This window comes from Prionailurus bengalensis, chromosome A2, assembly GCF_016509475.1.
Source record: "Prionailurus bengalensis isolate Pbe53 chromosome A2, Fcat_Pben_1.1_paternal_pri, whole genome shotgun sequence".
NCBI lineage: Eukaryota > Metazoa > Chordata > Mammalia > Carnivora > Felidae > Prionailurus > Prionailurus bengalensis.
The window spans coordinates 152444942-152461838 of NC_057348.1; the positions used below are offsets into that span (position 1 = coordinate 152444942).

Genomic DNA, 16897 nt, shown 5'->3' on the forward strand with positions numbered 1-16897 from the left:
TTGGCAATAAAGTGGACTAGCTGTCCAAAGACATTTCCCTTGGTATGGGCCACCTATAATCCTGGATAAAATATAGAAAACATTTACAAAATAAATGTCTGATTCACTCATTAAGCTGATCCCTTGTTAACTAGTAGTGGATGATTAATGGACTATGGAGTTGGAAGATAGAAGATAAAGCCTAAACAGGGTGATAAGTTGGACTGAAGACCCACACATAGCCAAGATCCCAATGTATTGCATCCACAGTGGAAGATCTAGGGAAAAAACCAACATCACAGAGGAAGTTGGTAGGGTTGAGTGCAATGTGGATCCTTGGTGAGCAACAAAATACAATAAAGTAAGTGGAAGGCAAGGAAGAGGAAGAAAAGGAGAGAAGGAGGAGGAGGTGAAGGAAAAGCAACAGTAGTGGCAGTGGAGGAGAGAAGAAGAAGAAGAAGAAGAAGAAAAGGAGGAGGGGAAGAGGAAGAGGAAAAAGGTGGCAGGAGAGGAAAAGATGAAATAAGAAAAAAGTATCCAAAGAAGGAGGAGGAGGAGGAAGAGGAGGAAGAGAAGGAGAAGGAGGAGGAGGAGAAGAGGAGGAAGAAGGAGATGAAGGTGATAGGAGAGGAAAAGGTGAAATAAAAAAAGTATTCTCAGGAAATTTCTGATTATATTTGTGTTAATTTGGGGTGAGAATTCATACTAAACATATGAACACAGGTAATTATATGAATACAGACCGAGAGATCTAAGTATTAATGCCAGGTAGGTAGAATCATGGCACCTGTGAAACAAAAGCAGATTTTCTTTAGAGGGACACAGTTTAAACCTAAGCCTCAAACAATGTCCATTGATGAAGTTTCAAAAAAGATGAGTTCACGATCAAATCGCAAAAGCCATAAAGAGGCAAAGTACCACGAGAAAGAGACCACAAAAAACAAACAGCAGAATCATCCTGCAAAAAATTCAGATCTGAGAAATATAAAAACAGAATATAAAATAATTATGTTTAATATGTTTAAAAATAAAAGAAGATATTGAACATGTGATATAAGAGCAAATGACAATCAAAACAACTAATCATTTTCCAAAACAAAAACAAAAATAAAACAAATGGAGTTTCAGGAAAAAGTAATAATTAAAAATAGAAATGCAACAGCCAGATTAAACATGTGGTAGACTCACAAATGTGCCATCAAGATTCCCCTTCAAGGAAGGACTTACCCAACTGCAAAAAATGTGGTCATCAGACAGCCTCCAGTGGTCAGCTTCTTCAGAGTTTGTCTCAGGTGCTAACAGCTGCTTTTCCCAAGGTCACTGGAGCATCCTGTATCCAGTGACTGAGTGATGAGGTATACAAAGACCCTGGCAGTTTTAACCCACTGCAGGACGACTATGATGGGACAGAGCTCCCTCACGGATTAGCCAAGGCTTTGTTAGGACTCCTTTGCTGTTTGCCTTATTCCTCCATCTAGTTCTGCTTTGTTCTCTCATTTCATAGGTTTTGATCTCTAATAAACAGCCTATACCCCAAATTCAGTTACAGTATCTGTTTCAAGAGACCTCAACCTATGACACAGAAGATGAGACACTATAATAAGGAGACCTATTAACTTGAAAAATAGATCTGAAATGACAGTCCACAGAAAGACAAATATGAGAGTTAAGAGACATTGCAGAAAAAACAAGATCTGGAATAAGAAGAGTTAGAGAACAGATTTGTGAATGACTTACTAGATAAAGGGGTAGTATCCAAAATCTATAAAGAACTTATCAAACTCAACACCCAAGAAACAAATAATCCAGTGAAGAAATGGACAAAAGACATGAATAGACAGTTTTCAAAAGAAGACATCCAGATGGCCAACAGACACATGAAAAAATGCTCAACATCATTCATCACCAGGGAAATACAAATCAAAACCACAATGAGATACCACTTCATGCCAGAATAGCTAAAATTGGGGTGCCTGGGTGACTCAGTGGGTTAAGCATCCAACCTCAGGTCATGATCTAGCAGTTCATGAGTTTGAGCCCTGCATCAGGCTCTGTGCTGACAGCTCAGAGCCTGGAGCCTGCTTCAGATTCTGTGTCTCCATCTCTCTCTGCACCTTCCCCACTCACATTCTGTCTCTCAAAAATGAATAACTGTTAAAACATTTTTTCAAAAATGAAAGAATAGCTAAAATTAACAACTCAGGAAACAATAGATGTTGGCAAGAATGGGGAGAAAGGGAAACACTTTTGCACTGCTGGTGGGAATGCAAAGTGGTGTAGCCACTCTGGAGAACAGTATGGATGTTCCTCTAAAAATTACAAATAGAGATACCCAACGACCTGGCAATTGCACTAGTAGGTATTTACCCAAAAGATACACAAATGCTGATTCAAAGGGGCACATACACCCAATGTTTATAGCAGCACTATCACAAATAGCAAAATTATGGAAAGAGCCCAAATGTCCATCAAGTGATGAGTGGATAAAGAAGATGTGGTATACACACACACACACACACACACACACACACACACACTGGAATACTACTTGGCAATCAAAAAGAATGAAATCTTGCCATTTGCCTCAACATGGATGGAACTAAGTGAAATAAGCCATCCAGAGAAAGACAAATATATGATTTCACTAATATGTGGAATTTAAGAAACAAAACAGATGAACATAGGGGAAAGGAAGGAAAAATAAAATGAGATAAAAAAACAGAGAGGGAAGTATGTTGTACCTGGGTGGCTCAGTCAATTAAGCATCCGACTTCGACTCAGGTCATGATATCGCAGTTTGTGAGTTTGAACCCTGCATAGGGTTCTGAGCTGTCAGATCCTCTGTCTCCCTTTCTCTCTGCCCATCCCCCCTCCCAAAAATAAATAAACAAACAAACAAACAAAAAAACAGAGAGGGAGGCAAACCATAAGAGACTCTTAAGTACAGAGAACAAATTGAGGGTTGTTGTGGGGGCAGGGAGGGTTGCCTACATGGGTGATGGCCATTAAGGGGAGCACTTGTTGGGATGAGCATTGGGTGATATATGTAAATGATGAATCACTGAATTCTACTCCTGAAACCAATACTACACTAGATGTTAACTAATTTAAATTAAAAAAAAAAAGAATAGTCAGAATTCCTTTAGGAGTTAATAGAGGCAAAGGGGAAGAGGAAATACTTGAAAAGATAATGACAGAGAATTTCTGAAAGTGATGAAATACACCAATCCTCAGATTAAGGGAACACAATGAATCTCAAGTACGATCCGTAAATACATCAAGTTTATTATTAGACAAAGAAAAGATCATAAATCAGCCAGAAGAAAAAGCTAGATTGCCTTCAGATAATCAAGAACTAAAAAAACTGATTTCTTGGAGCGCCTGGGTGGCTCCATCGGTTAAGGGTCTGACTTTGGCTCAGGTCATGATCTCACAGCTCGTGAGTTCGAGCCCCACGTTGGGTTCTGTGCTGACAGCTCAGAGCCTGGAGCCTGCTTCAGATTCTGTGTCTCCCTCTCTCTCTGCCCTCCCCCACTTGCACTCTGTCTCTGTCTCTCTCAAAAATAAATAAAACGTTAAAAAAAAAAACCTGATTTCTCAGTACCAAAATTGGAACCCTAAAGATGGTGGAATCAAGATATTGAGAGAGGATAACTGACAATCTAAAATTATCAAAACAAGTGGTAATTATGTGACATGACAGAGGTGTTAGCCATTATGAAAATCATAATATATAAACATATCAAAATAATATATTGTACACCTTAAACTTACACAGTGCTGTATGTCAATTATATCTCAGTAAAAAATAAAATTGTATACCCAGCAAAACTATCTTTTAAGGATTAGGAAGAATAAAAGATAATTACAGACAAATTAAAGACAAGACCCTCACATACCCCTTTTCCTGGGAAACATTTAGCAGGTATTTTAAAAATTCTTCTGTAGCCTCCTGATCTATAGCACCTGCCTCTCCTGCAAGCTTAACATTTCCACACCTTATTGCTTTTTGAAATGTGTGAGCGAACCAGCACTAGCTGAAAAGGGTTTAACATTATCCTGACTATAGTTAATGTGACCATAAATTTCTTTGACTTTCAACTTCATAACAATGCTGCCCACTATGCTTTTTTTTTTAAATGAACCCTCATCTCATAAATCCAGAAACTTAGCTGCTTTTCCATCTTCTCAATAGCATCATCATTCATTACAGAGGTTACTTTAGCACTTTTCAGAGTAGCCTCACATCCAGATCAGGATTTCCTCTTCCTTTTCTGGATATACTGTATTGTTGATTTATCATCATTGAACTTATGGCCAACAGTACTACTACTCATCCCTGAGTGAAGCTTATCTGATACATACTCTCTCCATACGGCACATCACTGCTTTTTGAGTTAGGAACGCTAGACAGAACTTCAGCACATGCTTGTGGGGGCATTTAAACAGCAAGATCACCAACAAAAACACAAAAGTTGTTGACAATATGAGAGTTGAAACAAAAAGGCAGAATATCACCTTGTTTGACCTTCACTGGGAACAGGTACATCGGGCAACTCAGATTTTTTTTTTTTTTTTTTTTTTTTGCTGTCCTTTGTAAGTCCATGAATTACCATTAAAGTGCTGTGAGCATTGATTTTGGGATTACAGATAAATTTTGACAAGTAGGCGAATTCACAAACAAGCTATCTGTGAATAATGAAGATCGACTTTACAACTAAAATATTGCACAGAAATTGCATGAAAACAGAAGAGCTACTCAGAATTAAGGCATGCCAAGGTCTGTAGGTTGTTCAAGAGAAAAGTAAACATACTGACTAATTTCAAATGTTTAAGTCAAGTGTGCAGGAAAAGAATTAAAATAGCGCGCTTGAAAAAAATACAACGTATTCTACTTTAAACAATAGCAACCACAACATGCCATTTTTATACCCATCAGACTGGCGAAAATTAAAATTGAAAAAAAAAAAAAAAAGTCAAGCATTGATATTAGTACCGGGAAGCAGGAACACATATATTGTGGATGCAAGAATGAACAGATACATGGGGCGCCTGGGTGGCTCAGTCGGTTGAGCGTCCGACTTCAGCTCAGGTCATGATCTCCCAGTTGGTGGGTTCGAGCCCCATGGCGGGCTCTGTGCTGACAGCTCAGAGCCTGGAGCCTGCTTCGGATTCTGTGTCTCCTTCTCTCTCTGCCCCTCCCCCATTCATGCACTGTCTCACTCTGTCTCTCAAGCATAAATAAATGTATGGGGCGCCTGGGTGGCTCAGTTGGTTGGGCGGCCGACTTCGGCTCAGGTCATGATCTCGCGGTCCGTGAGTTCGAGCCCCGCGTCGGGCTCTGGGCTGATGGCTCAGAGCCTGGAGCCTGCTTCCAATTCTGTGTCTCCCTCTCTCTCTGCCCCTCCCCTGTTCATGCTCTGTCTCTCTCTGTCTCAAAAATAAATAAAACGTTAAAAAAAAAACTTTAAAAAGAATAAATAAATGTAAAAAAAAAAAGAATACACGGATATAACAATTCTGATAAAAATTTGTCAGTACCTAAGAAGGTTTATGAAACGTGCTTTTAAAACGTATAGCCAGAACTGCCTGAAATACTACACATGTGAATCGACTAGGGTAGAGTGGACTCTTGCTTCCTTTGACCGGAAGCGGGTTCTAACTGCACTCACTTCCTGACAGTCACATCCTACTGTACAACAGCAACTTTTAGATATATTGCAAAGCCAGCGCTTCCTGAACCTATTCTCGGAAAGGTAAGGTTTGGGCCCTAAAAATAGGTATTCCATCACCAAGTGATCTGCTATCTGCTGCCACCCACTTTACCTCTTAGTTCTGCCTGCAAAGCTGCTGCAATCAGGTATCCAAGAAAGGAAAAGGGAATAAAGCTTACAAGGATGTGTGAAATGCCATGCAGTCCTGGTCCGCTCTTTGCCATATGAACTTCTCCCCCCCACTTAAGGCAGGATCTGTTCAGCTTCGAATATATTTTTGATCCCAGCATGAAAACTGTTTCAAAATTTGTGCCAAAAGTTCTAGCTCTTAATTATTAATGACATTTATTCTTGTAGACACGCAGAGCTATTTTGCCTCTGTCTGTGCAAAAACTCAGGCACTTGTAGAGCACTGAAAACAGCAATGAGAGACCACGAAAGGCTTAGCCATGGCAGAGGGAGACGGAGTTGGGGCAGGGGAGAGGACGACTCACTCATTGTTAATCCTTGGTGCTAGCCCTTTACTACATCAATCAGGCAATGGTGGGGTGACAGCAAGTGCTGAGTCATCTAGAAAATTCTTGGAGGTTCTTTGAGATGATCCAAATAAAACACAGCTTAAGCCACCAGAGACAGAAGAAAGCAGAAGCGAAGCATGGAGCCAAAACAGGATTCACTAAACTATGTACCGAATAATTTGACTCTCCCTGGTGCTGTTCCCCATGCTGATCCCAGGGTCCCTGCACACAGTTACAATCAGGACTGAAACGTTCCCCTCTTGAGAGGCTTGAATGGCGCCAGATACTCATATGCTACCCTTTGGGAACCGTAACAAAAAAAAGCCTAACTTGTCACCTTATCTCCTTACAGAGAATTCTTTAATTCTTTAAAAGTGAGGTTATTATTCATGCTTTTTTTTGGAGAATTTAAAACGTTTTTATCGTGACCCTCAGAAAGATACAACTTTTCTGATCAGAACAATATTCACATGCACACACACACAACGGAAATTAAAGTTAGATGAAAGAATGTTAACCTCCAATGGATGCTGATATTTTCTACTTTACTCTGTGCAATTCCATTCCATCTCATTCCATTCTAACATATCTCATTCTGTTCTATTCCATTCCGTTTCTTTTTTAAATTGTTGGTTGGTCAAAACACACTAAATTGATTTCCCAACCCCTCGACCCTCAGTTTGAAGTACACTAGGCTAAAGGGAAACGAATATCCCCTACCCCTAACTCTCAAATTTAGAATAATTCATCATTGTACAATGATGGCCAGTGGCCAATCAGACCTTTGAGGGAGGTTGATAGCATGACAGAGAGACCAAATGGAAAGAAAACAGGGAGAGAAATGCACGTGTGTGTGTGTTGGAGGTGGTAAAATTCTTACAGCCGTAAGAATAACTAATGGTAAATTTCTAAAATGGATATACCAAGTATTAACAGCATAAACCCATTATTTGGAACTATAGAGGTAAATATGAAAAAAATTGAAATTGGTTACTTTCAAGAAGTAGGACTGGTGGATAGAAAAGACAGAAAAATGGACTGCTACTTTTCCAGAAGAGCTTTTTAGTACCTTAAGTTTTTTAGCTATGTACAATATAACCGCAATATTTTTAAATTTCATTGTATTGCAGGAAAATTTTGCCATTGGCTCCAATAGCATTCTATCTACTTCTTTCTTACCCCTGTTATGCCATAATGCGGTCCCTATCTGACTTTCCCTATAGCGCCCAACCTAGTTCAACTTATACCCCCAGTCAAGTACTGGCCCTGGGGTGGGGCATTCTATGGAATTATGTGTGTAATATTGCACATACCATTTCAACTGTATTTTCTTTGCTGCCTTTATTTACAATTTAAACCATCTCAAACCATGATAACAAGCTGTATCAACCGTGGAAAGCATTTAAATGACAACTCAGTCGAGAAAGGAAGCGTCTTGGGGATTGAGGGCACCTTTTCTGTCCTCGTGGTCTCCAAGCATGTAGGTGGTTGTGTATTTACATTTTTTCCTGGGGAAGGGTTTTTCTTTGAGCCAGCCCAAGCACACAAACCTTTCAGGCACGCATCAGGAAACCCAGCTTACCAGCGACTTTAGCAGGAATACTGGGGAGGACATTACTCATGAACACTCTGGCAGCCCCAGTCCCCAAATACTTTTCACTTAAGAGACATGAAACATTTTGAAACAGACTCTGGGAGAACAGCACAACAGCCTTTCTGGCAGCTTTCACGGTATTCCTCAATGGTTATTTTTGTTCCTCCGTCTAAAAACAACAGCACAGAGGGAGGAGGAGAACACCCCGCTCCGCAGGGGGCAGGACTCTTCTTTAAAGTTGCCAGAAGCTGCAGCAGCAGCTGGGCGCTCCGGAAGACAACGTCAACTTGTGCCACCTGCCCAAGCTCATCAAATAATGAGGGGGTCAAGGGTAACCAGCCTCTCAAATGGGGATTTGGATTATTTTGTAAAAAAAATCAGATGAGCCGTCTTCCTCCCCCTCCCCCTTTCTCTGTAAAGCCAGGAGCCTTTGGGGAATAGATATACACATTTTTATATCTATAGATCTAGATCTATATATAGATCTATATATACCTATATATATATATAGGTATATATATATATAGGTGTATATATATATAGGTATATATATATATAGGTATATATATATAGGTATATCTATATCTATATATAGATCTATATCTAGATATAGATAGATAGATCTAGATAGATCTAGATATATATATAGATACATATAGATCTATAGATCTATCTATAGATATATAGATATCTAGATATAGATATAGATATCTAGATATAGATATCTATAGATAGATCTATATATAGATCTAGATCTATAGATCTATAGATACAATAGATGTATCTGAGCTAAGTCTTAGTTCTGAGAATTCTAGGGAAAAGAATATGCAGGTGCACCTTGAAAGCGATCCCACTGGAGGGGTCATGGATGACTTAGACAGCTAGAGTGTCACCTGCCCAGATGAGACATGGCTAACGGGACTGGGACTGGAACAGAAATCAGGACGTATGCTCTGTGATTCTGCTCTGCACTCGCTGTGTAACTTAATGTAGGGCCATTCACGTCTCCACAGCCCCCATTTCCTCAACTGAACAACAGGACAATACTGACTTCTCCACCTTCCTCATGGATGATCTTCAAGTACATTAGATGGCACGTGAAAGAGCTTTAGGTATAGCACAAGTGCTTACATAAAGGGGATCCCTAAAAAGTTTCTGATACAATTTTTGAGATGGACGAAGGTTTATCTCTCAGACTAAGAAGAAGAGACCCCAGAATGCACATTTGTTCATGCAGTGCAAGGGGCAATCAGCATCTAGCCTCTACCACTCACAGCCGGCTGCCTCCCTACTCAAGCCTCTCAATTCCTGTAACTCAGGGCAAAACTGACCGCCCTCCCACCTCCCAGTCCCATCAGTAATGCAGCATCTGGTCCTTTATTCCCTTTCTTGTTAGTTACTAAAAAGCTTTCACAGGGAAAGGCCCCTTGTGTAGGATCAGAAGAGAAGGTCAAGGTGCTCTGAGGGGAAAGGCAACAGGAGACTAATACACCCTGGAGACCAAAGCAGGGATGGGCATGCTGCTTAAAAAAAAAAAAAAGTGTTTTTCAGGCCCAGTCCATGGCCTTCATCTCTTAACATCCTGGGTATTTTTTGAGGCCAAATGAAGCCTCACTCTCTCTGGGTGGAGAAAATTAAATTTGAATGCTGGAATTGCAATGGAACGATCATTATTCTGCTTGAGTGCATTGACCTTTATCAACCATTTCATCAGTTTCTGGAGCACGACACTGTGTGAGGCGTCCTCTGCAACTGTCCATCTGAAGGAGAAGCCATCTCTCCTGGCTCAAGCCCAGACCATCATTCTCCAGCATCCCGAGATGGCGAAGGCAGAATCCACTCCAAAGAACTCTGAAATCTCATTAGCGAATAGTTGTAGGAGACAACGAAAATCGCAGTCAGGCGGCAAAAATCCCTAGGGAATGCAGTTTTTCTTCCTGTGACTGATTGAAAAAACAATTACATTTCTCAATATTCCTCCAACAGAGGCTTGGATTTCAGTACTAGATCACATACAAACTGCCGGTTTGAGGCTCTTCTGTCAGTTCAACTAGATAATCAGAAAAGGGTGGTTAGGCGCACACATCCGAAGTCATGCTCATCAGAAAAGCAAAATGCTTTTAAGACAAGATTACCAGGATTTTAAAGACTAGACAACGTGTTACTATTTAAGAAAAAATATTTTTATTCGCAAGAAATGGAAATACAAAAGCATAACAATTTCAATTCACTTTTTTTTTTCCCAAACTAACTACAAGTATCCTACAAAGCGTTTTTATTTGTGGTATTCACTTAGCTATGATGAAGAATAAAAAGCCATAAAAAAACCCAGCACAATATGACAGATAATAGACTCACAATATATTTAGACTTAAACACTGCTGGTCTATAGAACTATTACAAAAGAGAGGTGAAGTCTAGCCTATCAGCATAGACATTGAAACTCATGGTTGATTATAGTCTAGGGTCTGCTCAGCGTTGTTTTGGTGGGGTCCCTCATGATTTGTCAAGGAGTGCTGGTGTTTTCCACAGACTCAGAAAACGTTTTATCAGCAAGGGAGAGGATCTAGGAGTGTAGGCCCTGGGTCCATGGTGCAAAAAGTTCATGTTCTCACCTAGCTGGTGAGCAAAGGACAGGGGCGGAGGAATGGAGCTAACACCCCCGCGGATTTTCTTTCCCAGGATGCAGAGCCTGCTAGCTGGAATTCACAGAAGACTGGATGAACAAGACAGCAGATACACATCTGGTGGATATCTCCAGTGTGAGCCAAAGAGCAGAACACTGCACAGTGGGTCCGGTGCAGGGAGCGGACACTGTGGTTCCTGCCCAGAGAACCTCCAATGTTCACAGAAAGGAGCCTGCCCCACCGAATCCACGGACCGTACTTCCCATATCACTTAGCTGTTCATCTCTCTCATAGTTACTGGTTGCCCCGTTTTCTCCATCTAGATTATTAAAGCCAAAATTTATTGAGCACAGTACTCAGCCAGTACTTAAAAAGTGCTCAAGAAACACTATTTCCCCTTCTTCTCAAAACGAAGACAAAAACAAAGCATTCCTGAATTATGTGGCCCCAAATGACAAAATAAAACAATACCTAGATTTTTCCTGTGCTAAGTGTGGGCTCTTTGGCCACAGAGAGATGGAGCGTTCATCCTCCAATGGGCCAGGTTCCTTGACCCTGAGAAAATGTTCTACTGTGAGCATTTATAAGAAGTTTAATCCAGGCTGGCCGTTTTTTGATGTGATTGCAGCTCTACAAAATGGGATTTTCCTGACAGATAAAACCCCATTTCTTTTCTCCGGATGTGCGCAGCCGATCATGGCGCACCTCTAGGAAACCATTTTTGAGCCTCTGGAAAAAGGTTTCCCCCCACACTCCCTTCACTCTAACACGATAAGGCTATCCGTAAGGTCTCCCAGGGACAAAGGAGTCCTCAGTCATCCTGGAGCATATACATAAGGCACATTTAAGGCACAAACCAGTGTTTGAGACCAGGCCGGAACCTGTGTGTGTGTCAGAAAGAGGGAGGGAGGGAGAGACCCGGTGCTTTTGTCTTTCGAGTAGCTACTGATTGAGTAAAGTGCCTTGGCGCCCTTCCTCCCTAACATTCCCCAGCTCCAGACAGCACTTGGCCTCAGTTAAGACTCCAAAGTCCTGGGAGTGACTGACTGATCAACTGAATGGGAAACCCGAACCGGTCTCTGGCTCCTTCACAGCCTCCCACTCTCTCCGGTGACTGTCCTCCCGGAGGCGCTCCTGCCATCGCATGTCTCCTAGTTGTCTCAGCTGCAAAGCAGTCCAATGAAACGGCTCCCACTAGAGCACTACCTGCTAAAGGCTTCTCGGTCCTACCAGCACCACCCCAAGCGGGAAGAGCCGGCGTCTTTAATAAAGGGATTGCAAAGACCGGATTCAAGGGAACCAAAGGAACGACTCATGCAGACAAGGGGGTGGCTCACAGCCTTCTCCTCCGTCTCCAGTCTCCTCATGTCACCAAGGCCGGTGGCCCCTTTCCTCAGCAAAGAGAGGGATGGCTCCATTTGTGCACTGCGTTCACGGACACACCCCATTTGATGATGTGTTTGTGCAAGAGAGCTGGCCCCAAGAGGCCTCGGACTCTCTCCCTGTGGTTTTGCCTGGTCTGGGGACATGGAAGAAAGGAGCCCTGAAGTGCCGAAAAATTTTCACAGAACGCACGCGACCAAAATCCTGGACACGGCCTCAACGTCCCCGTAAAGATGAATCAATTCGACACGCCTGCTCTACAGGCACGTGAGGGTCACCGCCCTCTTTTGGCATTCAGGCTGAGCTGAGAGATTTGGGAAGAAAAACACCACGGTAATTACAGGCGCTTTATAAGTAAGTTGAGCCAAAAGCTGCTTTCACAATCGACGAATGAGCTCTCCAAGTCAAAATCATCTCCATTAGCCAAAAAAGGTTATCTAATTTTGCCTACACCAGTGTCAAAGTTCACCCCCACCCCCCACGCAAAAGGAACAGCCTAGTTCAGCTATCAGATTTTTGACATAATACTCTCTTTTATGTGGCCGAGGCTCCAGGGTCCTGACACTTCACGGGAATTCTTTCTTAAACTGGCACTGAGGCCTTTCATTTCCAGCATCCGTTTCTGAGCACAAAGTCAAGAGCTGTGTGGAAAGGGCCAAGTGGGGGGGGGGGGCGTTACTCAGGTCTCACCCAGTGAAAAACTGCTTGTTCTCTACATGTTTGCAAGACATCTCCTTCACCAGGGTAATCAAAGAAAGGGAAGAGGAAACCCTGCTTACACGATGAAGAGTAGAATTAATGTATTTATGAGTAACATATTTATTATTTATGGTTTATGATTACGCCAACAGTGTCACAGTGTTCAAAACTGAAGTTTGGAAGCCGACGTCTGCCACTGCTTGACATTGGCAGGCTAACCAGGTATTACTGCCTGGACTAGCGGACCGCTGCATCCGGGAAAACAAATCCACTGAGGTCTGGGCTTAACCCTGGGACAGAAAACGAGCACACATCTGTGAATTCTTGGGTATCCTTCGGCCCTTCTGTGTCCTCTCCACGCCCTGGGATCCTCCCCAAGGGACGACTATTTCGTTCCCTTTACTTGCCCACATCGGGAGCGAAGGGCAGAGGCGTTTCTCAAAACAGCAGGAGGACGTGGAACCCCCTTACTATGGCCATTTGAGCTCCCAAGCTGATGTCTCAGGTCTCTAGATACAGACTCAGTTCTAGAAGAACAGCGTCCCAGAGAGAACACCCTGCTGTTTGGAGGTCTGGAGAAGGGGACGACAAGCAAAGGCAGGTAGGGGCCAAAATAAAATCCTCAAGGTACTAAGGGAGGGACTGGAAGTCTACCGGCCCTTCCCGGCTCCCGCCTCATTCAGAACAGGGTTTTCTACCCCCGCTACCCCTGGAGCCTTCAAAACCCGATCTGGTTCCATGGCAGCAGGTGAGTATGCTGACCCATTCTCACACTTCTGCCCTCAAATGCAAAACCCCTCCCTTCTCATCGGCCAAATACTATTGGAGTTAATTCCTTTTGACCTCCTCAGGCCCCCACGGGCTACATGTGCCTGATAATTACACGCGGCGTTTTAAAGGAAGGGATGAACCACAGCAGCCCGTGGCCCTACCCGACACCAGCCAGGCCCAGGAAAATCTAGAGCAGAAGGGAAGGAGGGAAGGGAGAGGAGAGAAGCAGGGGCAGGGGTATGTTGGCAGCCCCTCTTCCCGCACAACTCTGACGGCCTCTGCTCTCTCTGGCCAACGGGAGGGGCCGTGAGACTGCAGACAGCAGCCCTGATCCGGCTTCCACGCACAGCTGAAGAGACACAGTTGGCATCTCCCAGTCTGGAACTCTCTCCACCACAGCACAGAGACAGGAATCACTCCCGGGGAGCTCCAGATGTACCTCGGCAGACCAAGCAGGGATCTGCTCATGAGGTATGATGGCAAACGCTAATGACACCAAATCCTGCATCTGACACGGAACGAAAGGCCCAGGTGTGGGCTTAATCCCTCGTAAGTGCAGGTTCCAGTGACAGTGTCGACAAAAGAGAGAGAGAGACCGGAGGTAAAGCTAAAGGCCTTGCAGCTGCTACTAAAAATAAAATACAAAAGGTAAGCACATTCCTTATACGAAATCTTTCACAAGCTAGGGGAAAACACTTAAGGGGAATCTTCTACATTATACAATAAAAAGGCAATTTCCATTTCTTATCTGTATGAAAGAGGAAAGAAAATTTTAAACTACAAAAGTTACTTTTAATCATTAAAAAAAAAATAAAAATAAAAGTAGGTTGGGGGATTAGGTGGTATCTCTTTGGGTGAGCTGCAAAGTAGCCAAACCTGACTATAAAAGGTAAGACTGTGGATACTAAGGTCACGTACTCCAGCCCCAGGCCTCAGGCCCACCCTCTGTGTTGGGGCAGAAGGGAGGGTACAGCAGAAGTGTCAGGGCAGGTGGGGCGGAGGGGGCTGGGCGCAGGTGCGGAGAGGCAAGCCAGCAAGGTTGTCCGCGACGCCTGATGTCGGGGACGGGGATTCCCTTCTGCCACAGGAACAGGGCAGGAAAAGCACGTGGCCACAGAGCCACAGACCCGAGCAAAGTGTTGCTCCGTCTTTCCCTGTGACTTCATTCCGTGGGACGACCCAAGCTTCCGGGGATTTCCCAAGTACAACGATAGGCCTCGGGTTGAAGAAGGAGGAGGACGAGGAGGAAGGGGAGGATGGGAGAGGAGGAGGAAGGGGAGGGGGCTGACGTCGAAGAAGAAGATGAAAACAAACAGAAGCCACCATCTGGGGGATTGGGATCCCAGAGCTTCGGGTACCCTCCGAGCTCCACGGGCCAACAGGAGACTTTGGCCGTTTGGAGGGAGGCGTCGGATCTCTTCAGTGTGGTTGCCAGCGGGAAGCCTCAGTGAGCTAATAAATACTATTTACAAACGGGGAGGAGAAGCCGGGGAGGCAGACCTATGGGTATGTGGGGAAGTCCTACAAGCAACAAGACGGGGCAGGTTTGCCTGGAGTAGAGGAGCCTGATTCCTTCAGGCATTGCACTTGCGGCCTGAGAAGGGGGGTGGGGTGGGGGTGGGACATCCTCGCTCCGGCGCCGGGGAGGACGATCTGCCAGGGCTCGGTCGGGGCAGAGTGGCAGGGGTGCTCACTGAAGGCCCCGGCACCTCCGAGGCTCTCGGGGGTGGACGCTCCGGCAGCCGAGGCTGAGGAAGGCAGGACATCAGTCAGTGCTTTGCCAGATCCCAACAGGCATCCTGGTATTTCTGTGGCTAGAGTGTGCGGTCTCAAAAGAACAAGCGTCATCTCTTCTTCACGCCCCACAGTGAGAAAGAGGCAGTCTCTTTTTGGCACTCTTGGTGGAAACGAGTCTGCTCGTCCCAGCCCCGGACCTAAAATAATTTCCTATGGCAGCAAGCAAGAGGGAGGGAGGGATGCCGGGCTCCGTTCTTCAAGGGGGAGGGAGAGGGAGGTGCTCTCTCACCGCGGGTGGAAATCCCAAGCTGTCCTCCCATCCAAAGCCACGACCGCTCGCCCGTGTCTTCATCCAGATCAAAAGCAAAAAGGAAAAGCTCCTGACAAGGGGGGTTGGGAGACGTAAAAGGAGAGCAAAGAGAAAGAGGGAGGTGGAGACGGCCTCTTCAGAAGGTGGCGTTCACTCTTCTGTCGAGTTCTACAACTTTTAGTGTCTCGTTCCCCTCCAGTTTGGTGCTGACCCTGTGAAGATACCGAAAGGAGAAAAGAGTCTGAGCCACCAACGGACAACTATGATTCTCATGCTTGGGAGGATCATACAATCATTCCATGACTGACTTTGTGGGCTGGCCCAAGCGTGTTCTTACTCTTTTCCCACCTAATGACAATCCTCTGTTCCCAAACTTTCCAGCTACCAGCCCTTGTTCTCATTCTTGTTCCCATTCTTACCTTTATCACCGCCTAACAGGAGATGTCCCAACCCAGAGGATAAACACGGTGGTGTGATGCTGATTTGTCATAAATTGCTTTAAGGTCATGTATTTATTGGGTGGTGTCCCCTATGCTAGATTCCAGAAAGAAGAGAATTAAAGGATAAAGTCTGACTCCTGGCCTAGAATGCTAATAGTTCAGATAAATTCAAGAGAAAAAGCTACCCTGAAATAACACTCAACACATAACAGAAAATAAATGCTATTAAAGTGTAGAAAGTCTCTAGGCATTCAGAGGAGGGCTACGGGGGCTTTGGTATCAGGGAGAGATCCCAGAAGAAGTGAGGTTTCGGTGGGTCCCTGAACAGTTGAGCCAAGAGGGGAGAAGACTTGTGTCATGCATATGCACAAGATCAAGCAGCTGAGCCCTCTACAGCTCCCAGTGGCTCCTCCACAAATTTCTCTAGAATGGAAATAATAATAATGCCTCGCCTCTTAAAGTATTTAAAAGGATTTATATCTCACATTTGCATAGTACTTAAAATAGTAAGTGCTAGTAAATGTTAAATATGCATGTACAATGTAAACACATGAAAATACACATAATTATGAACCTTGTCCCACTGCTTTAGGGGGAGAAAAAGCCGAGGAATTTGAAATAGAATCTTCAAGTGGGAACATTAGCATTGGAAGAGCACACTTTCTGGGAAGCACAGGGGTCAGGGCAACAAGGTCACCACTCACACCAAGCAGGCCCAGGAGTGTGCACGCAGACCCTCTTTCCTGCACCGTCTGGCATTTTCAGGAGCCCACCCCAGCATAACAACATCTGGCCATCCTGTATGCCTTTGTGTTTCCAAAAAGGCTGTTCTCCATCACTATCGAAAAGAAACAACTCACGGAGAATTGGAGCCCCATACGTTATTTTCAATATGGAATCAGGTATATGCTCAGTGCCTCTCAAACGATGTCCCTCGATATATAATTATAATTCATACATTTTTTTACTTACAAATCATAAAACTATACATTGACACACAGCCTGACATATGTGTGTCTCTAGCTGGAAGGTAGGGGAGGTGTCCTAAGGCTGCATTCGTGTGGCAAGCACGCTGCTAAGGGCGGGCTATATGTGTGTTTATGAGGCTTTGAGGGGAGGCAGAAG

General features: G+C 44.1%; 1 protein-coding gene across 3 annotated transcripts in view; it reads right to left on the bottom strand.

Moving 5' to 3' along the window:
• Nucleotides 1-9966: 9966 nt before the first annotated feature.
• Nucleotides 9967-16897, bottom strand: part of CREB3L2 (cAMP responsive element binding protein 3 like 2) — a 120422-nt gene continuing 113491 nt past the window's right edge. For all 3 annotated transcript variants that reach the window (XM_043589664.1, XM_043589666.1, XM_043589665.1), the window contains one exon: nt 9967-15544. In XM_043589664.1, coding sequence (XP_043445599.1) covers nt 15469-15544 — 76 coding nt within the window. In that variant the 3' untranslated portion in view covers nt 9967-15468. The remainder of the gene's footprint in view (nt 15545-16897) is intronic.